General features: G+C 37.8%; 1 protein-coding gene across 1 annotated transcript; it reads right to left on the minus strand.

The window, feature by feature from the left end:
- Nucleotides 1–5,898: 5,898 nt before the first annotated feature.
- Nucleotides 5,899–6,917, minus strand: LOC127492847 (olfactory receptor 2Y1). Its single transcript, XM_051853903.2, has one exon. The coding sequence runs from the start codon at nucleotides 6,832–6,834 to the stop codon at nucleotides 5,899–5,901; it is 936 nt and encodes a 311-aa protein (XP_051709863.2). The 5' UTR covers nucleotides 6,835–6,917.
- Nucleotides 6,918–24,285: the final 17,368 nt, after the last annotated feature.

The following is a 24,285-nucleotide window of genomic DNA, read 5'->3' on the forward strand; positions in this document are numbered from 1 at the left end:
TTAGTGTTTTTTTTTTGATCTACTTAATACTATTGGTTGAACTCTTTAATTAACACACAATTATTCTTTTTTTAACTTTTATTTAATGAATATAAATTTCCAAAGTACAGCTTATGGATTACAATGGATTCCCCCCATAACGTCCCTCCCACCTGCAACCTTCCCCTCTCCCACTCCCTCTCCCCTTCCATTCACATCAAGATTCATTTTCGATTCTCTTTATATACAGAAGATAAGTTTAGCATATATTAAGTAAAGATTTCAACAGTTTGCTCCCACACAGAAACATAAAGTGAAAAATGCTGTTTGAGTACTAGTTATAGCATTAAATCACAATGTACAGCACACTAAGGACAGAGATCCTACATGAGGAGTAAGTGCACAGTGACTCCTATTGTTGACTTAACAAATTGACACTCTTGTTTATGGCATCAGTAATGACCCTAGGCTCTTGTCATGAGTTGCCAAGGCTATGGAAGCCTTTGAGTTCACCGACTCTGATCATATTTAGACAAGGTCGTAGTCAAAGTGGAAGTTCTCTCCTCCCTTCAGAGAAAGGTACCTCCTTCTTTGATGACCTGTTCTTTCCACTGGGATCTCACTCGCGGAGATCTTTCATGTAGGTTTTTTTTTTCGCCAGAGTGTCTTGGCTTTCCGTGCCTGAAATATTCTCATGGGCTTTTCAGCCAGATCCGCATGCCTTAAGGGCTGATTCTGAGGCCAGAGTGCTGCTTAGGACATCTGCTGTGTATCTCACTTCCCCATGTTGGGATCTTTCTCTCCCTTTTTTATTCTATCCCCTAGTATTTGCAGACACTAGTCTTGTTTATGTGCTCCCTTTGGCTCTTAGTCCTATCATTATGATCAATTGTGATCAGAAATTGATCACTGGGACTAGTGAGATGGCATTAGTACATGCCACCCTGATGGGATTGAATTGGAATCCCCTGGTATGTTTCTAACTCTACCATTTGAGGTAAGTCAGCTTGTGCATGTCCCGAATTGCACATCTCTTCACTCTCTTATTCCAACTCTTATATTTAACAGTGATCACTTTTCAGTTAAGTTTCAGCACTTAAGAAGAATTGTGTATTGATTACAGTATTCAACCAAAAGTATTAAGTAGAACAAACAAAAAAATACTAAGAGGGATAACATATTAAGTTGTTCATCAACAGTCAGGGTGAGGGCTGATCAAGTCACCATTTCTCATAGTGTTCATTTCACTTTAACAGGTTTCCTTTTTGGTGCTCAGTTGTCACCTATCAGGTAGAACATGTGGTATTTGTTCCTTTGGGATTGGCTTATTTCACTCAGCATAATGTTTTCCAAATTCCTAACAGGGATCACTTTTCAGTTAAATTTAAACACCTAAGAATAATTGTGAATTAACACACAACTATTCTTAGTCATTTTTATTTAACTGAAAAGTGATGCATATTAAATATAAGAGTAAGAATAAGAGAGGGAGGAGATGTACAGTTCAGCACAGCTCAATGGGACTTACCCCTAATGGTAGAGTTAGAAATGTAACAGGGGATTCCAATTCAATCCCATCAAGGTGGCATGCACCAATGCCACCTTACTTGTTAAAGTGATGAGTTTAAGTTCATAATTGACCAAAAAGATAGGATTAAGTGTCAAATGGATTACATAAATAAGACCAGTGCCTGCAAAGAATTGATAGAATTAAAAGGAGAGAATGATCCTACATGGGAAGCAGTCTGTACAGCAGATTCATAGAATGACAATAGCTTTAAGTAGCACTCTGATCTCAGAATCAGCCCTTAAGGAATCCTGTGTGGCTGAAAAGCCCATGAGAGTATTTCATGCATGGAAAGCCAAGACACTCTGGGGAAAAAATTACCTAAATGAGATATCTCTGTGAGTGAGATCCCAGCAGAGAGAATGGGCCATCAAAGAAGTCAGTACCTTTCTCTGTAGGGATGAGAGAACTTTCACTTTGAATATGGCCTTATCTAAATAAGGTTGGAGTTGGTGAGTTCAAGAGGCTTCCATAGCCTTGGCAGCTCATGACAAGAGCCTTGGGTTATTACTGCCATCATAAATAAGAGTGTCAATTGTTAAATCAACAACGGGAGTCACTGTGCACCTGTTCCCCATGTAGGACCTCTGCCCTTAATGTGTTGTACTATGAGAATTATTGGTAAAACTACTACTCAAACAGTACTATATACTTTGTGTGTCTTTTTGGGTGCAGACTGTTGAAATCTTTACTTAATATATATTAAGTCGATCTTCTGTATATAAAGATAATTGAAAATTAATCATGATGAAGAATGGGATGGGAAAGGGAGTAGGAGAAGGGATGGTTGCGGGTGGGAGGAGGTTATGGAGGGAAAAGCCATTATAATTCAAAACTTGTACTTGGGAATTTATATTTATTAAATAAAAGTTGAAAAGAATAAAAAAAGAAAGGAGAGTCTTTTAAACAATGTGTTGAAAAAATTAGATATCCACATGTGGAAAAATGAATCTAGATTCCCCTTGAATCAAATTAACTCAAAATGGACTAAAAACCTAAATGTGAATCTAAAACTTTAAAAGATTCTGTGGCATTGAAACATGCAATAATTTTCTGAATAAAACAGCAAAATCACAATTAATAAAAGTAAACCAGGACAAATGGAACTTCATCAAACTAAAAAACCTTTGCATAGCAAAGAAGCAACAGAGTGAAGAGACAACCTATAGAAGAGGAAAAAAATATTTGCAAGCTTTATACCTTGTAAGTGGTTAATATCAAATAACTCAATAGCAAAAGTATGATAATAATCTTATTTAAAATGTGCATTATATAAACAGAAATTTTCAATGAAAGACGTGCAAATGACCAATAGATACATGAAAAAATATTCAATATCACTAAATATGAAAATCAAAATCATGTTGAAATATCACCTCACACCATTAAGACTGAATAGTATAAAAAGACAAAAAATAACAAATATTGACAAAGATGCACAGAATAGGAAACACTTATGCATTGTTTGTAGAATGTAAATTAGTAAATCCACCATGGAAAATGTTATGGAGTTTCCTCAAGAAGCTGGAAATGCAACTACTGTATATCCAGCAATCTCAATCTAGGCTATATCCAAGAGAAATGAAGTTCATCTGTATAATAGACATTTGCACTTCCATGTTTACTGCAGCACCATTAACAAAATGAAAACAATCTGTGTTCATCCATCAATGAATAGACTGTAGTACACAAATCTTAAAAGGGGATGAAATCATGTCATATATAACAACATGGATAGATTGGAGTTAATTATGGTAAGTAAAATAAGCAAAGCACTGAAAGACAAATACTACATGTTTTCAAATCTAAAGAACAACTGCTCTCATAGAAGAAAAAAATACAATGGTGGTTAACAATGGCTGAGGAGGCAAGTGGAGAGGGAAGGCTGTAAAAGTTTTATTGATAGATTCCAGGTTATTTCTAGATAACAGGAAGATGTTCTGGGATTATGTTGCAAAGTAAGATGATTGTAAGTAATGTTAATGTACTGTACATCTTTCTATTTAAAAAAACTTAGAAGGTAGGACTTAGAATATTTTTACTACAAAGAATTGCAAAATATTTGAAATAATATTTTATCCTGATGGACACTACACAATGTATACCTGTGATGAAACAACACAGCATACCATTGTGCACAATTTTTGTATGTCTACTAATTTTAAGTAGAAAATGTGTTATATGCATATAATGGAATATTACTAGGCCACAAAAATGAAATCCTGCCATTTGCCACAGGAGAAAGCAACTGGAGATATTTATGCTGAGTGAAACAAGGCAGACCCAAAAAGAAAAAAATATCATTGTTTCTCTTATTTGTGGTAGTTAATCTATACAGGGAGGATAAAAATTGTATGGATGTCAGATCATTTGACACATGATTATAAATTTTGCTTCACTGAATCATACCATGTAAATCACAATATACTCTTGTTTCACATGTTAAGAAAAAAGAAATGGTTTGTTAAGTCAACAACAGGAGTCACGGTGCGCTTAAGCCTCATGTAGGATCTTTGTCCTTAATGTGCTGTACATTGTGATTTGATGCTATAACTAGTACTCAAACAGTATTTTTCACTTTGTATTTGTATGTGGGTGCAAACTGTTGAAATCTTTATTTAATATATGCTAAACTGATCTTCTGTATATAAAGAGAATTGAAAATGAATCTTGATGTGAATGGAAGGGGGGAGAGAGAGGGAAAGGGGGGGTTTGCGGGTGGAATGGAAGTTATGGTGGGGGGGAAGCCATTGTAATCCATAAGCTGTACTTTGGAAATTTATATTCATTAAATAAAAGTAAAAAAAAGAAAAAAGAAATGGGAGGATAACGAGGGTACTTGAGGTAGCAGTAATGCTTTGTTCTTTGGTGTTGGTTAGGAGGGTGATCATATGACAAACTCATTGATCAAACATTTAATCACATTTCTTGATATGCATAAAAATTTTAATAAAGTATTGAAAATACATAGAAATTTCAAAATTTAAAAAAAGCAATGACAAAAAAACAAAATACAGACATCTCTGGAAATGATAATTATTACAAGATTCATTAGTTTAATGAAAGGAAATAAATAATCCTCTGGTGAAAAAATGTGAAACATAAAATTCACATCTGAGTCCTTCCTTCTTCAGCAACTTTCGTGTTCAATCTGTCTTTTTTATAAAAGTTGACTCTCAAGAAACGAGAATTGGCAGAGTGTAGTGGAACAGTGTAAATTTAGTGTAACAAAGCCAGATTCAGCTTCACTTCATATGTGACAGTGAATTTGGAAAAGTGAGTTAAACTCTTTGAGCCTCAGTTTCATGGTGAAGAAATAGTAAATACAAAAGAACTGATTATCATAATGTATTTATAAGGATTGATGAATATATGAAATAATATTTTCAAATATTAAATAAATACTAGTTATTATTACTGGATTACAATATGATTCATTCAACATGAATTCTTCCAAGACAGTAAAAGGTCATTAATAAAGACACCTGCACATTAAGGTGAAATTGTCATTTAAATTCATGGAATAAAATGACAGTGGTAGAATTTTAGATATTCATTGTCTTCACAATTTTGCTGAGTGCCTCTAGAGTCTCCCACCAATCTTGAACACTGGAATCCTTTTTGCTGTTTTTATAGCTGTTATTCTTTCTACTTCCCAACATACTTCATTTTATATTGATACTTGTCAGGTTTTTTTTCCTTTCGTATTCTCTTCTCTCTTGCATGAAAACTATATTGTTCATGACACCCAACAGCATGCCTGAAACAGTGCGGCTGATGAAACGTTGATGTATCCTTTTACTCAATGCCACCCTAATATTTTTTCCTTTTTCTTCAAGTGGTAAATTATATTCATATCTAAAACTCTGTCTGCTTCATAAAGTAACTTTGTTCATGATCTTATTTTCTCCAAGTATCATAGAATAATATTACATATGATACACCTGAGAAATGGACCCTTGATATGTGAGAGGACAGGGGATCATATCCTATACTCTGTTTTGGGTTCAGTGCCATCTACATGTTACTTTATTGGAAATCATTGACTGGCAAAGTAGTTGTCAGTTTGCATTAGGTCTTTTGTCACTTCCCCCCTTACTTAGGATCCATCTCCAGTCTCCACATGTTATAATAATACATTCATTACTCAAGTTCATTCCCAAGGAAATACTCTTTGCTGCACAATGTTCTTAGGTGCTGAAATAGAAGGGGCCCTGAGACATATCTGCATCCAAATCCCAATCATGGAAGACACTAAAACTCCAAAAACTACTGAAAGCTGTTAATGACTAACTCCTCCAAGGAACAGAATGAGCTAATACAGAAACTTTTACTGGCCCTGGTTTTCCCTCCTACCCTGAGTCTCTGCCTCTCATTACTATTTTCCATAGAGCTCCTTTCACATCCTTATTCCTTAAGGTATAAATCAGAGGATTGAGGATGGGAGTAATTATAGTATAGAAAAGAGCAACAAATTTTCCCTCACTTTCAGAATAACTGTGGATAGGTTGAAGATATGTGTAGATGGCTGAGCCATAAAAAAGGAAAACCACCAGCAGGTGAGACCCACAAGTTCCAAATGCCTTTCTACGTCCAGCCATTGATTTGACCCTCAGAACTGCCCTAACAATGTGTACATAGGACACTAGAATTAGAGCTGCAGGAACAACCAATATTATGACTCGGGCTACAAACATCTTTGCTTCTGTTCCTTCTGTGTCCTCACATGCCAACTTCAGGAATACAGGCATCTCACAAAAGAAGTGGTTCAGTCTATAGCCACAGAGAGGCATGGCCATCACCAGTCCTGTCTGAATCAGAGAGTTCACAAAGCCTCCCAACCAAGAAGCAATAGCCATTGTCTGGCACAGACAGGGGTGCATTATGGTTGTGTAATGGAGTGGATGACACACAGCTGCATAGCGGTCAATGGCCATTACCACCAGGAGCACACACTCAGTGGAACCCAGTGCAAGGTAGATAAACAGCTGTGCTACACACCCTCCATAGCCGATGGTCCTGTCAAGTCCACGAAGGTTGATCAGAAGCTGAGGCACAGTGCTGGTGGTAAAGCAGAGGTCCAGGAATGAGAGGTGGGACAGAAAGAAGTACATGGGTGTGTGCAACCGAAGGTCCAGTCGAGAGAGGATAATAATCGTGGTGTTGCCCAAGATCGTTAGGGAGTAGAAAATTAAAATGAACACGAAAAAGAAGAGTTCCAGTTGAGGCCAATCTGAAAAGCCCACCAATATGAACCCGTCACTGAAACTGGTGTTGAAACTTACCATAGCTTCTTACGTATACAAATAACAGACAACAACTTAATGCCTCCTATGGAGAATGTGGGTGAAAACATGGCTTCAAGTATACCTTACATAGCCTCTAATCATGCATTATATTTATATATTTTGCGATTCCATTCTATTATGTAATTTTACCATACTCTTACTATTCTCTGTTAGACTGGAAATCACTGAATTTGAAATGATACCATCCTCAATTGAATCTTCTATCCATTTATTTCATGACTTTATCCAGGCCACTCATACCCTCCAATCTGAGGTTTAATTGTCTGAAAGTATATCTGCTGTATTTCTTCTCTTACAGAATAGATAATGTGAAATCTGCTTTTTCAAACCTAATGTTAAAAAAGGTAACATTAGTACTCTATATTGTTCCATTTTCCTCCTTTTCTTGGCTTATTATGCAGCTATTTCAGTAGATGATTATGCAGACAAACAGGTTGAAATAATAAGTTTGACATCTGGGTGTGTATTCATCATCCTCCTTTTGTTCAATGAATATTGTTAGTGCACTAATCAATCAGATGACTAAAAAGAATGTAGATCCATCCATCCCTTTGAGGGAAAATAGCAACAAATAGTTTGTTATGAGAAGTCATTGTGCCCATAATACCCTCCATACATTTCTTCTACTGGTAAGTCCATACTCCAGCTCTAAAAGAAGAGTTGCTCCCTACAACCCAGCCCAACCATGCTCATAACACTTCATTTAAACTGAAACTCTTTATTTTTGCTTATTTATTTCATTTTAAAGGAAAATAGACAGATGGAAAGTGACAGAGTGACAGGGTGAGATCTCACATCTACTGATTCCCTCCCCAAGTTTCTGCAAAGCTAGGACTGAGTGAGAAAAAGTCAAGAGTCAGTAACTCAATCCAGGTCTCCTCTATGGGTGACAAAGACTCAGAGTATAAATTAGTAAGAAAATGAAACAGAGATCAGAGCCAGGATTCAAACCTACTTTCCAATATGCTACACAGGCATCTCAAGTAATGACTTAACTATAGTATCAAATGCCTGCCACCACCTCAGCTGTGAATTCTTAGCAATAGAAAATACAGTGAAAGTAAAATAAATACTAGTGCTACACAAATGGTGCCAAATGAATATCAATTTTATTAAAGATCCATAGGTCCTTAACATCCCACATGGGATGTTAAATATTTTTGTTGAAGAAAATTTCATATAAAAGTATTACTTGCAAGAAAACTGCACTATGCAAATTAACGGTAAAACTACTACTCAAACAGTACTCTATACTCTGTGTGCCTTTGTGGGTGCAGTCTATTGAAATCCTTACTTAGTGTATAATAAGCTGATTTTCTTTTTTTTAACTTTTATTTAATGAATATAAATTTCCAAAGTACAGCTTATGGATTACAATGGCTTCCGCCCCATGATGGCCCTCCCACCCGCAACCCTCCCCTTTCCCACTCACTCTCCCCTTCCATTCACATCAAGATTCATTTCGATTCTCTTTATATACAGAAGATCAGTTTAGCATATATTAAGTAAAGATTTCAACAGTTTGCACCCACATACAAACACAAAGTGAAAAATACTGTTTGAGTACTAGTTATAGCATTAAATCACAATGTACAGTACAATAAGGACAGAGATCCTACATGAGGAGTAAGTGCACAGTGACTCCTGTTGTTGACTTAACAAATTGACACTCTTGTTTATGGCATCAGTAATCACCCTAGGCTCTTGTCATGAGTTGCCAAGGCTATGGAAGCCTTTTGAGTTCACCAACTCTGATCATATTTAGACAAGGTCGTAGTCAAAGTGGAAGTTCTCTCCTCCCTTCAGAGAAAGGTACCTCCTTCTTTGATGACCTGTTCTTTTCACTGGGATCTTACTCGCGGAGATCTTTCCTTTAGGTTTTATTTTTTTTTTCGCCAGAGTGTCTTGGCTTTCCGTGCCTGTAATACTCTCATGGGCTTTTCAGCCAGATCCACATGCCTTAAGGGCTGATTCTGAGGCCAGAGTTCTGTTTAGGACATCTGCCATTCTATGGGTCTGTTGTGTATCTCACTTCCCATGTTGGATCATTCTCTCCCTTTTTTATTCTATCAGCTAGTATTTGCAGACACTAGTCTTGTTTATGTGCTCCCTTTGGCTCTTTGTCCTATCATTATGATCAATTGTGAACAGAAATTGATCACTGGGACTAGTGAGATGGCATTGGTACATGCCACCCTGATGGGATTGATTTGTAATCCCCTGGTATGTTTCTAACTCTACCATTTGAGGTAAGTCATAATAAGCTGATTTTCTGTATGTAAAGATAATTAAAAATGAATCATGATGAAGAATGAGATGGGAGAGGGAGTGGGAGAAGGGATGGTTGCAAGTGGGAGGGAAGTTATGTGGGGAAAAGCTGTTATAATTCAAAATTTATACTTTCGAAATTTATATTTATTAAATAAAAGTTGAAAAGAATTTAAAAAACTGCAAAATAACTAATACCACATTTCTTTGATAAATTGTGTTGATGGACTAAGCATAATAACTCATTTCTCTTTAAGGATGATATTTGCTTCAGTTAAAATCTAAGCAGTATTAAGAGAAATAGAAATTTTTTTAAGATCTAATAATCAGTAGAAGGCTGGACTCAAGATAAACTTTTTTGTCAAAATTAATTAAAAATGATTGTATTCAGGTCTCTGTGCATTTTTGTCTGTGCTGATGTATCTATTGTTTATGCAGGGTCTTTAAAAATAATGGATTGCTTCATATCAGAAATCATGTTTACAGAATTTTTCACCATAATGAATTAAATCCTTCACACCAGTTCACTAACTTAATGGTATCATCTGAAAATAATAGTTAAATTCATACCAGAAAATTAATCACCTGCCTGAATAAGGAAGATATTCCACAGGCTCCTTAATTACCCTCATTGTTAGAATATCCAACAATGAATTTGAATCTAATTTCACTTTCTCCTAGTATAATCACATGTGTATCTCTCAGAGTAGCTTTAGTAGATTTAAATATCAACCCTTACCAGGAAACAAATCCTCTTCCTACCTATTATGCATCTTGGTCTTATTTTCTGCAGTCTCCATCATTCTCTCAATCCTATCCTACCAATATGACATTGACAATCATACAACATTCCATCCTTTTCTATACATCAATAGGGTGATCTTCTCAAATTTTTTGTAAAGTATCTCTTATAGCTTAATGCTATGAGAATAATCGATGTCCCAAAGATGAATTAATAAATTTGTTTTAACTTGAAGTGCTCCCAAAGAACGTCATCTCCAAAGATTTCTCTGCCTATTGTCTACTCTTTCAAAAAAAGTTCCTTGATTTAGCTTCAAAAACTTTAACCATGCTTTCATTATCTCCTGGCTATAATGTGTACCACTTGCTTTATATGTTAGTGCCTTGGCATCATAGGATTTGAGCTTTGTAGGGGACATCAAAATGATCTTAAACCAACTCTCACACTTTACATTGGAAATTGAAAGTTCTTCAATTATTTAATATTGTCCCTAAGTTATGAAATTGGAGAAAAAGAAATGGAGGTTAGAATTATTTTTAACATGCTGTACATAGTTACATAGGTCTATGGGTAGGTAAGTAGCAGAAAAAGAAAGATTACCAGTGATAAAATATATTCTTGCATGAGCTTACTTTTCTACATCATCAATACAGGTTCTTTACATAATGCAACCCATTTTTAACCGCCTAATGGAATATTACTAGCTTTGGATTTTAACTATGAAGTCAGAGTAACACCCCCAGTCAGTTCTCACCAAGAGCTTCAGGAAAGAAAACTATTGCATTTACCTCTCTCGATTCTATGGGTTCCAAAAGTGATGTGAGACCCATTGAAGTTTGGTTGCATGCAGAGAATGCTGCACGTTTCACTTTAGCCACATTTCTCTTTAGTTTTCACTTCATCTGTAGAGCAAAATATCGTTATCAGAGCTCTTGTCCTGCATAAATCACAATTACATCTGGTTCTTTCCCTCAGCAGAAGAGACTATTGCTTATAACCTAGGAGGTGGAAACTCCTTCACCCACTGCACTCCTTTCACTCACCCTAACCAGTTCAGATCAGGAAGGAGCAAGTACATTATCAAACCATCACTGACCCTAAAGTTGGACTCACCAACTCTGCTCTGGGGACATTGCCAAGGCAGCCTTAAAAACAGTGGAGGGAGAATTGTTTACCATGAGATGCCCTAGAGACTTCTGGGCCCCAACGTGGCAATTATAATCAACTGATCGGCATTCAAGTCTCCCTTGGAGTCCCCAGTTCTCTCTATTCCCCATACTCTATACAAACCAAACTGACCTCTTCATTGTCCCCAGAATATAACTTGGTTTATGCAACTCAGAAACCTGGAAGTACTCACAGTTCCCCTACTTTGACCCAAATCCTAATAGCTCTTCACAATAAGACCAGATTCCATTTTTCTCAAGTCACCATATCTCCAATATCTTCCTTTTTGTGGGACACTTCATATAATGTCTATATATTATTACTATTATATGTTTCACTGATCTGACTAAATATTAATTTTCTTGATGAATTGACATTTTATATTTCTCATACACACAATATTAATATACTAATATTTCTTATTTCTTTGTGCCTGTTTTTATTCATAAAAAATTAAAAGAAAATACATTATTTTATCAATTCATTCAAGAATTTCTTACTGGGGCCCATATTTTGAAGCAACACAGTAATTTATGCCTATGAAGACAGTATCCCCTATTGGAGAGCTGGTTCTAGTCTTGTTTGTAGTGCTTCTGGTACAGTTTCCTGCAAATTTTCCTGGGAAATCAAGTATTTGTATCCTTACCACCTGCATAGGAGACAGGGATTGAGTTCCTAACTCCTGGCTTCAACCTGGCCCAGATCTGGCTATTGTAGCTATTTGAGGAATGAGCCAGCTAGAGGAAGATTCCCTCTCTCTCTCTCTCTCTCTCCCTCTCTCTCTCTCTCTCTCTCTCTCTCTCTCACCAATTCTTGCTCTGTTTTTCACATAAACAAATAAATCATTTTAAAACTTATTTGTTGACTGATAAACACTGTTTGAAGAATAATCAGAAATTTTAAAAGTATCTTCACATTTATATGACCCACTTAAGGCTTCATTATATGATGTAGAGAAAGTTGCTCTGACATTACTATCTTTGTAACTTTGAAGAGTTTTCTTGACATGCTTAAACCTGATGTCACTTTGACCTATTCTGTGCCATTGTTTTGTGGAATAATGACAGTGTATGTAAAGTGCCTACCATATGGCAGATATTCCCTTCAACAGTATTTGGTAGTACAATAATACAAACAATCATTCATGTCTTCTCTTTGATGAAACAAATGAAAGACAGATGATTTTTGGTCTCCAAGGAAGTTCACAGTCTGCAGAAATGTGCAGAGTATATAAAATAATTATAATCAAAGTAATAAGTGTATGCAACTAATAAAATGCCACAAAAATGCTATGTAACATTGTTAAAGAGACTGTCACTTTTAAATTGGTTATGAAAAATCTTAGATGAACCTAAGCATAAAAGAGCAATAATAGGGCCAGCACCGCGGCTCAACAGGCTAATCCTCCACCTTGCGGCACCGGCACACCAGGTTCTAGTCCTGGTCGGGGCACCGGATTCTGTCCCGGTTGCCCCTCTTCCAGGCCAGCCCTCTGCTATGGCCCGGGAGTGCAGTGGAGGATGGCCCAAGTGCATGGGCCCTGCACCCCATGGCTCCTGCCTTCAGATCAGCGCGGTGCACTGGCTGCAGCACACCGGCCGCAGTGGCCATTGGAGGGTGAACCAACGGCAAAAGGAAGACCTTTCTCTCTGTCTCTCTCACTGTCCACTCTGCCTGTCAAAAAAATAAAAAATAAAAAAGAGCAATAATAGCAAAAGCTTACATGATGTTTAGTATGTCCCAGAAAGGCTCCCAACAAACCCTGCATTTTAACCCAATTAATCCTCTCTATAACTTTACATGTCAGTTACCCTTGTAATTATATATAGTACAGAAAAGGCAAGAGTCACAAAGGATTTGTAAATTTTCCGCAGTTACACAGCTATCCAATACCAGTATATGCAAGAGCAAAGCATGTTTCAGTGATGCAAAGCTATTTTATTTCTTTAAAGAAAATAGAGACAGGGCAGCATTGTGGCAGAGTGGATTAAGCCACCACATGTTACAGTGGCAGCCCATGTTAGAGTACTAGATTGAATTGCAGCTACAATGCTTGCAATACAGTTTCCTGTTAATGTGCCTGATAAAGCAGCATAATATGTCCCAAGTGTTTGGGCCTTTGCCATATACATACAAGATAAAGATTGAGTGGGAGCGGAGCCAAGATGGCGGAATAGTGAGGGCGCGCACCAATAGTCCGGGAAAATTTAGTTTAATAAAAGGGGAGTTACGGTAGCCTCAGAAAAAAGAACCAGGAAAATATTGCAGAGGAAAACCTTTTGGATTGAGTGGTCATGAATCGGAGGACCTACTGGGAGAACAAGGTCGCCCACCACGCGGAAGCCGAGCCGTGGGACCGAGCTGCGCAAGCCGAGCCGCGGGACCGAGCCACTGGAACGCGAGGTGAGCCGAAACTCAATAGCCCGAGACACCAGCAGGCAAGTGGAGAGAGGAGACTAGAGGGAACGACCCCCGGGGGGGGGACTTCACCAGGCTAACTGGAAGAGAGAGAGAGGAAAAAAAAAAAAGGTGACTGGTACGGACACTGGTTTCTCTCTCTCCGCTCACCTCTCAAGGGTGAGCAAGACAAAGAGCAGGTGCCATCTTGGACATACGTCATAAGCAGAGCGACCTCAGGTCTGCACCGGCCCTGAGCCTAGCAGAAAAACCTGACTCTGGACAGGGCGAATTAACAGATTAGGACATAGTAAATTTGTGGTGCTACTGAACTGAGACTGTGAAAAAAGAGATGGTGGGGGAGAGAACTCACGGAATTCACGTGATTACTCTCCAGAGATGCTACAATTCTGTAACTCTGGCAACCCAGTGGGAGACTGAAGGAGAATTTCAGCCCACTCCGAGGGCCGAACAGATTCCCTGTGTGGTCCTTGGGAAAGAGCTTCTGATCTCTGGCTCCTGTGGGTGTATCATTTGCCTGCTAACTACCTCCAACTTCGTTCAGCTGTGCAGAATAACTTCCCTTTTGAATCAAAAAAAAAGAAAGAGAGAGAGAGAGAGAAGTTTACCCCGCCTAACCTGGGAGTGTCACCTTTGACACACCAAACAGAGCTCTCAACCCACAACCATCTCAAGCCCTAAGGCTCCATCAAAAACAGATAGTCCACTTAATCTAGAGTCATAGTATAACAAGAAAAAGCACCACAGTGAAGAAACCATGTATCTCCAATATGCCAAATAACAAACGCAAAAACCGAGGTAATGAAAACAAGGAAGTCACCATGAAGACCTCAAATGAAAAAGACACCCCAATTCAAGATTATGAGGATGATGACATAGAAGAAATGCAAGAAGCAGATCTCAAAAAATTGATAAGAACATTAAGAAGTTCTCAAAAACAAATTCTTGAACTACAGAAATCCTTAATGGACAAGATAGAAAATCTCTCTCGTGAAAATGAAATGTGAAGGAGGAATCAAAATGAAACGAAACAACTAGTACAACAGGAAACTGGGATAGTGACTGAAGAGAAGAATTCAATAGATCAAAGGAAAAACACAATAGAGAGCCTTACAAACAGAATGGGTGAAGCAGAAGAGAGAATAACGGACTTAGAAGACAGAGAACAGGAAAGGATACAGTCAGACCAAAGAAAAGAAGAGGAAATTAGGAATCTAAAACATATTGTCGGGAATCTTCAGGATACTATTAAAAAACCCAACATTCGGGTTCTAGGAGTTCCTGAAGGCATGGAGAGGGAGAAAGGATTAGAAGGCCCTTTTAGTGAGATATGAGCAGAAAATTTCCCAGGTTTGGAGAAGGACAGAGAAATCCTAGTACAGGAAGCTCATAGAACCCCTAATAAACACGACCAAAAGAGATCCTCACCACAACACGTTGTAATTAAACTCTCCACAGTGAAACATAAAGAAAAGATCCTAAAATGTGCAAGAGAGAAACATCAGATTACTCTCAGAGGATCTCCAATCAGACTCACAGCTGACTTCTCATCAGAAACTCTACAAGCTAGGAGAGAATGGCGAGATATAGCCCAGGTACTAAGAGAGAACAACTGCCAGCCCAGAATATTATATCCTGCAAAGCTATCATTTGTGAATGAAGGTGAAATAAAGACTTTTCATAGCAAACAGAAATTGAAAGAATTTGTTGCCACTTGTCCAGCCCTGCAAAAGATGCTTAAAGATGTGTTACACACAGAAACACAGAAACACGGTCATCAATATGAAAGAAGGTAAAGGAAGGAAACCAAGGAAGGAAACCTCACAGCAAAAGATCACAGGGAATTCAAAGCATATACTAGAACTTATCTTTGGCAAATGGCAGGGCAAAGTTACCACTTATCATTAGTCACATTGAACGTGAATGGCCTGAACTGTCCAGTTAAAAGACACAGATTGGCTGATTGGGTTAAGGAACAAAACCCATCTATTTGCTGCTTACAAGAAACTCATCTTTCCAACTAAGATCCATACAGACTAAAAGTGAAAGGCTGGAAAAAGATATACCACGCCAACAGAAATGAAAAAAAAGAGCAGGCGTAGCCATCTTAATTTCAGACAACATAAACTTTACCACAAAAACCGTTAAGAGAGACAAAGAGGGACACTACATAATGATTAAGGGATCAATTCAACAGGAAGAAATAACAATTATCAATGTATATGCACCTAACTACAGGACACCGGTTTATCTAAAAGATTTGTTAACGGACTTAAAGGGAGACTTAGACCCCAATACAATAGTACTGGGGGACTTCAATACTCCACTCTCAGAAATAGACAGATCAACAGGACAGAAGATCAACAAGGAGACAGTAGATTTAAACGACACTATAGCCCAAATGGATCTAACAGATATATACAGAACTTTCAATCCTACAGCTAAAGATTTTACATTCTTCTCAGCAGTACATGGAACCTTCTCTAGGATTGACCACATACTAGGACATAAAGCAAGTCTCAGCAAATTCAGAAGAATTAGAATCATACCATGCAGCTTCTCAGACCATAAAGGAATGAAGTTGGAAATTAGCAACTCAGGAATCCCTAGAGCATGTGCAAACACATGGAGATTGAACAACATGCTCCTGAATGAGCGATGGGTCATGGAAGAAATTAAAAGAGAAATCAAAAACTTTCTGGAAGTAAATGAGGATAACAGCACAACATACCAAAACTTATGGGATGCAGCAAAAGCAGTGTTAAGAGGAAAGTTTATATCAATAGGTGCCTACATCAAGAAATTGGAAAGGCACCAAATAGATGAGCTTTCAATTCACCTCAAGGATCTAGAAAACCTACAGCAAACCAGACCCAAATCTAGTAGGAGAAGAGAAATAATTAAAATCAGAGAAGAAATCAACAGGATTGAATCAAGAAAAACATTACAAAAAATCAGCCAAACGAGGAGCTGGGTTTTTGACAAAATAAACAAAATTGACACCCCATTGGCCCAACTAACTAAAAAAAAAGAGAAAAGACGCAAATCAATACAATCAGAGATGAAAAAGGAAATGTAACAACAGACACCACAGAAATAAAAAGAATCATCAGAAATTACTACAAGGACTTGTATGCCAGCAAACAGGGAAACCTATCAGAAATGGATAGATTCCTGGACACATGCAACCTACCTAAATTGAACCAGGAAGACATCGAAAACCTCAACAGACCCATAACTGAGACAGAAATTGAAACAGTAATAAAGGCCCTCCCAACAAAGAAAAGCCCAGGAACAGATGGATTCACAGCTCAATTCTACCAGACGTTTAAAGAAGAACTAACTCCAATTCTTCTCAAACTATTCAGAACAATCGAAAAAGAGGGAATCCTCCCAAATTCTTTCTATGAAGCCAGCATCACCTTAATTCCTAAGCCGGAAAAAGATGCAGCACTGAAAGAGAATTACAGACCACTATCCCTGATGAACATAGATGCAAAAATCCTCAATAAAATTCTCGCCAATAGAATGCAGCAACACATCAGAAAGATCATCCACCCAGACCAAGTGGGATTTATCCCTGGTATGCAGGGATGGTTTAATGTGCACAAGACAATCAATGTGATACACCACATTAACAGACTGCAGAAGAAAAACCATATGATTATCTCAATAGATGCCGAGAAAGCATTTGATAAAATACAACACCCTTTCATGATGAAAACTCTAAGCAAACTGGGTTTGGAAGGAACATTCCTCAATACAATCAAAGCAATCTATGAAAAACCCACAGCCAACATCCTATTGAATGGGGAAAAGTTGGAAGCATTTCCACTGAGATCTGGTACCAGACAGGGATGCCCATTCTCACCACTGCTATTCAATATAGTTCTGGAGGTTCTAGCCAGAGCTATTAGGCAAGACAAAGAAATTAAAGGGATACAAATTGGGAAGGAAGAAGTCAAACTATCCCTCTTTGCAGATGACGTGATTCTTTATTTAGGGGACCCAAAGAGCTCTACTAAGAGACTATTGGAACTCATAGAAGAGTTTGGCAAAGTAGCAGGGTATAAAATCAATGCACAAAAATCAACAGCCTTTGTATACACAGGCAATGCCATGGCTGAGGAAGAACTTCTAAGATCAATCCCATTCACAATAGCTACAAAACAATCAAATACCTTGGAATAATCTTAACCAAGGATGTTAAAGTTCTCTACGATGAAATTTACAAAACCTTAAAGAAAGAAATAGAAGAGGATACCAAGAAATGGAAAAATCTTCCATGCTCATGGATTGGAAGAATCAATATCATCAAAATGTCCATTCTCCCAAAAGCAATTTATAAATTCAATGCAATACCAATCAAGATACCGAAGACCTTCTTCTCAGATCTGGAAAAATTGGTGCTGAAATTTATATGGAGGCACAAGAGACCTCTAATAGCTAAAGCAATCTTGTACAACAAAAACAAAGCTGGAGGCATCACAATACCAGATTTCAGGACATACTACAGGGCAGTTGTAATCAAAATAGCATGGTACTGGTACAGAAACAGATGGATAGACCAATGGAACAGAATAGAAACACCAGAAATCAACCCAAACATCTACAGCCAACTTATATGTGATCAAGGATCTAAAACTAATTCCTGGAGCAAGGACAGTCTATTCAATAAATGGTGCTGGGAAAACTGGATTTCCACGTGCAGAAGCATGAAGCAAGACCCCTACCTTACACCTTACACAAAAATCCACTCAACATGGATTAAAGACCTAAATCTACGACCTGACACCATCAAGTTACTAGAGAACATTGGAGAAACCCTTCAAGATATTGGCACAGGCAAAGAGTTTCTGGAAAAGACCCAGGAGGCACAGGCAGTCAAAGCCAAAATCAACTATTGGGATTGCATCAAATTGAGAAGTTTCTGTACTGCAAAAGAAACAGTCAGGAGAGTGAAGAGACAACCGACAGAATGGGAAAAAATATTTGCAAACTATGCAACAGATAAAGGGTTAATAACCAGAATCTACAAAGAGATCAAGAAACTCCACAAAAACAAAACCAACAACCCACTTAAGAGATGGGTCAAGGACCTCAATAGACATTTTTCAAAAGAGGAAATCCAAATGGCCAACAGGCACATGAAAAAATGTTCAAGGTCATTAGTAATCTGGGAAATGCAAATCAAAACCACAATGAGGTTTCACCTCACCCCGGTTAGAATGCTCACATGCAGAAATCTACCAACAACAGATGCTGGCGAGGATGTGGGGAAAAAGGGACACTAACCCACTGTTGGTGGGAATGCAAACTGGTCAAGCCACTATGGAAGTCAGTCTGGAGATTCCTCAGAAACCTGAAGATAACCCTACCATTCGACCCAGCCATCCCACTCCTTGGAATTTACCCAAAGGAATTGAAATTGGCAAACAAAAAAGCGGGCTGCACCCTAATGTTTATTGCAGCTCAATTCACAATAGCTAAGACCTGGAACCAACCTAAATGCCCATCAACGGTAGAATGGATAAAGAAATTATGGGATATGTACTCTTTAGAATACTATACCGCAGTAAGAAACAACGAAATCCAGTCATTTGCAACAAAATGGAGGAATCTGGAACACATCATGCTGAGTGAAATAAGCCAGTCCCAAAGGGACAAATAACATATGTTCTCCCTGATCGGTGACAACTGACTGAACACCAAAAAGGAAACCTCCTGAAGTGAAACGGACACTATGGGAAACGGTGACTTGATCAGCATAGCCCTGACTGCTAATGAACAACTTAATACATTATCCCTCTTAGTATTTTTTTGTCTATTCTACTTAATATGACTGGTTTAATTCTGTAATTAATACACAGTTATTCTTAAGTGTTGAAATTTAACTGAAATGTGATCCCTGTTAAACATAAGAGTGGGAATAAGAGAGGGAAGAGATGTATAATGTGGGACATGCTCAAGCTGACTTGCCCCAAATGGTAGAGTTAAAAACATACCAGGGGATTCCAATTCAATCCCATCAAGGTGGCATGTACCAATGCCATCTCACTATTCCAAGTGATCAATTTCAGTTCACAATTGATCATAATGAAAGGACGAAGAGTCAAAGGGAGCACATAAACAAGTCTAGTACCTGCTAACACTAACCGATGGAATAAATAAAGGGGAGAGTGATCCAACATGGGAAGTGAGATACTCAGCAGACTCATAGAACGGCAGATGTCCTAAATAGCACTCTGGCCTCAGAATCAGCCCTAAAGGCACTCGGATCTGGCTGAAAAGCCCATGAGAGTATTTCAGGCATGGAAAGCCAAGACACTCTGGCAAAAGATCTCTGTGAGTGAGATCCCAGTGGAAAGAACAGGCCTTCAAAGAAGGAGGTACCTTTCTCTGAAGGGAGGAGAGAACCTCCACTTTGACTATGACCTTGTCTAAACAAGAGAAGAATCGGAGTACTCAGAGGGCTTCCATAGCCTTGGAAACTCATGACCGGAGCATAGGGAGATTACTGATGCCATAGACAGGAGTGTCAATTGGTAAAGTCAACAACAGGAGTCACTGTGCACTTACTCCTCATGTAGGATCTCTGTCCTTAATGTGCTGTACATTAAGACTTAATGCTCTAACGAGTACTCAAACAGTATATTTCACTTTGTGTTTCTATGGGGGTGCAAACTGTTGAAATCTTTACTTAATGTATACTAAACTGATCCTCTGTAAAAAAAAAAAAAGAAATTATCAACTCCCAACTTGACTCTCACTGGGATTAAACATGACAATAGGTCTGATCTGATTTCATCATCATTTAAAAAATATCATCTATTATTTTTCACTTTATGTTTCTGTGTGAGAGCAAACTGTTGAAATCCTTGCTTAATGTATACTAAGCTGATCTTCTGTATATTAAGATAATCGAAAATGAATCTTGATGTGAATGGAAGGGGAGAGGGAGTGGGAAAGGGGAGGGTAGTGGGTGGGAGGGGCGGTATGTGGGGGAAGCCATTGTAATCCATAAATCGTACTTTGGAAATTTATATTCATTAAATAAAAGTTAAAATAAAAAGATAAAGATCGAGTTCCTGGATCTGGCTATTGCAAGTGTTTGTGAAGAGAATCAGTAAATAGAAGATCTGTCTTCTCTATCCATCTTGATCTCTATCTCCCTCCCTCCATTCCTCTCCTCTCTGTGTTGTTCTTCCTTTACATAAGTAAATATATTTTTACTAACCAGAGTGTCCTGCTTTCCAGATAAAAGCTCATGGATGATAGAAGAAAAGGAAAAAGCAGAAGAGAGAAGCTCCATTCTTACCCCTTCCCAGCCTCCAGCCCAAGACTACCTCTTATTTTTTCACTCATATACAATACGTTTTTAAATTTTGTTAAAATTTACTTTGCACATATAAGGGAGAACACACAGGCCTTTCTGTGTCTGGTGTACTTCACTCAACATGATGTCCCCCAGTTGCATCTGTTTTGGCACAAATGGTACAATTTCATTCTTTATTATAATTGCATAATTATAAGGTACACCATATTTTTCTTTATCCACTCATCTGATAATAGGTACTTTCCTTGATTTCATATTTTGGCCATTGTGAAGAGAGTTTCTATAAACATAGAGATACAGATATATCTTTGATGCCACATGCTCATGACTTACATAAGTATATACCCGGTAGTGGAATTTCTGGATCATATGGCAGATGTATATATAGATTTTTTAATTAATATAAACAGAACAGGTTTCATATGAAAGAGCTACCTGTACCCCCATGTTTAGAGCAGTGTAATTCTTAATAACTAACATATAGAATAAAAAAGATATGGAATAAATCCATATGTCCATAAACTAACTATGTGTGGGGAGCAACTCGGACTAGACTAAGTTACTGGAATTAAGACTTATTCTATGCATCTGCTCTCCCACAATATGGCGCTGAGAAGGGAGCAAACAGCTTCTACACAGCTGCCTCTCGCCAATTTGATTGACTGAGCTGCAGGAGCTGATCCTGCTCCTGATTGGAGGAGAGCAGCGTACTCGGCATGTGGGTAGCAGAGTTGGGATTGGTGGAAGAGGACTATAAAGGAGGAGAGAGACAACATGCACCTGGAACATCTATCTGAAGGAACACCTGAGCAGCCCCCGAGAGAGCCAGCCGGCGGTGTGCCACTCCCCCGCGGAAGTGGGGAAAGTGGCAGGGGGAACCGCCCTTCCACGGAGGTGGAAGGGACGGTAGCCAACCCGGGAAGAACCAGCAGCAAACCCGGGGAGGGCTGAGCAGACAAAAGAACAGCGCAGGGTCCTGTGTCGTTCCTCTACGAAGACGGGGAGCGACACTATGGACATGATGAAATGCTACTCATCCATAAAAAATAAAATCCTATGTTTTACAAGAAAATGAATGCAACTGGATACCATTATGCTTAATGAAATATTTCTAGTTTTCTAGAAATCTCCATCATTTTCCACAGTGGCTGCATTAATTTACATTCCCACCAACAATATGAAATAGTTTACTTTCCTCCACATCCTTGCAAGCATTTGTGACTCTCTGTCTTTTGGATAATAGCAGTTCTGACAGGAGTGAAGTGATATCTCATTGTGGTTTTCATTGCATTTCCCCAATAGTTAGTAATGCTGAGAATTTTTTATGGTGACACAGATGAGTGTTGAAATCACTAGGGGCTAACTCCTGAGCATTGTTCAACTTGGTAAAGAGGAGGTGAGGGGAAGATCACATCAACAGAGGTGACCATTTCTCCATTCTGTTAACAAGAGGAGATCCACCACATCCAACTTGGGCATTGCCCTGGACACTTGCCAAACCCTGGAGAACTGGCCAGAGCTCTCCCATCACACCTACCATATACTGCTTGGTATTCACTGAAAGGGCAGATATTCCACTAAGCCACAGAGGCATAGCTCACATAAAAGCCATCAGAGGAAACAACCAACACGTAATTCCAAAAATGCCTAAAAATAAATACAGAAATTAAAGAAAAGTAATAAAATAGATACCGTGAGCCCATAAAGGAACACAACATTTAGATATTAGGATGTGAAAATTAAGAGATTGAGGAAAACCTGAAAATGGATTTTAAAAGATTAACCATAGGATTACTCAAAAGTAATCAGAGGCAAAACCAAAAACTAAGGAAATCAATGTCATTCCATGAATGAAAATTTTTCCAAGGAAATTGACATTTTAATGAGAAATAAAAATATTAAAAATGAAGAATTAAATAGACAAAATAAAAACTGTGGTGGAAAACATTAACAAGAGACTTGATGAGGCAGAAAAAAAGAATATCAGAGCTGGAAGATAAATGTTTGGAAGTCTTTTAGCCAGACCCATAGAAACAAGAAAAATTTAGAAAATTTAAAAACATTGTTGGAGATTTATAGGACACTATCAATTGATAAACATATAAGTATTAGGAGTTTCTGAAGGTGTGCAAAGACACGATAGATTAGAAGGCCTATTTTGTGAAATAATTACTTCCCAATTTGAAGAAGTAAAGGGACATCCAAATGCAGGAATCACATAGAAATCTTAATGGAAATGACCAGGAAACATCCTCACCATGACACATTATAATCAAACTTCCAACAGTAAAATAAACAAGCAAATTCTAAAATTTACAAAAAAGAAATGCCAAATTATTGCCAGAGGATCTCAAATTAGAATCATAGCTGACTTTTCATAAGAAGCCTTACAGACTAGGAGAGAATAGAAAGACATAGCCCAAGTCCTAAGAGAAAGAAACTGTTGACCCAGAACACCATAATATACAAAGCTCTCATTTATGAATGAAGGTGAAACAAAGACCTTCCATAACAAATAGAAATTTTAAAAAATTGTCAACTCTCATCCAGCTTTACAAAAGATGTTTAAGGATGTTCTACACGCAGAAGCACAGAAACATAGCCATCATTATGAAACAATAAGAAGGCAGAAACCACCCCAGGAGAAGTACAAAGGAAATCCAAAGTAAAAAATAGGAATATGTATGGAAAAATGGCAGGGCCAAGTCATTAATTATCAATAGTAACCTTGAATGCAAATGGGCTCAACAAACCAGTTAAGAGACACAAACTTACTGAATGGATTAAAAAATAAGACCCATCTATTTGCTGTCTACAAGAAGCATATCTCACTAACAAAGATGCATGCAGACTGAAAGTGCAAAGATGGAAAATGATATTTCATATCAATGGAAAACAAAAATGGGCAGGTGTAGCCTTCCTAATATCACACAAAATAGACTTTAAAACAAAAACTGCTAAAAGAGACAAAGAAGGGCACTACATAATGATTAAGGGATCAATTCAACAGGAAGATGTGACTATAATAAATATAAAGGCACCAAATTAAAGGACATCTGGCTACTTAAATAAATGTTACCATTAACAAAAAGGAGACATAGACTACAATAGAATAGTTGGGGAGATTTCAATACAATAGATGAGGGAATGCAACAACCACATTCATTAATGGACAGATCACCTGGACAGAAAATCAACAAAGCTAATTGGCACTAAGAACAAAATGAACCTAACATGTCTAATAGACTTTTCACCCCACAGTTGCAGAATATACATTATTCTCATCAGTGCATGGAAAGTTCCCTACGATAGATCATATGCTTGGCCATAAAGCAAGTCTCAGCAAATTCAAAAAGATCAAAATCATATTGTGAGTCACAATGGAATGAAACTGGAAATCAATGGTTCAAGAATTCTAGATCATATACAAACACATGGAGACTGAACAACGTGGACCTGAATGAACAGAAGGTCATACAAAAAAAAATCAAAAGAGAAA

The sequence above is a fragment of the Oryctolagus cuniculus genome, chromosome 14 (genome assembly GCF_051225735.1).
Source record: "Oryctolagus cuniculus isolate XC-2025 breed Fujian yellow rabbit chromosome 14, ASM5122573v1, whole genome shotgun sequence".
NCBI classification, from domain to species: Eukaryota; Metazoa; Chordata; class Mammalia; order Lagomorpha; family Leporidae; genus Oryctolagus; species Oryctolagus cuniculus.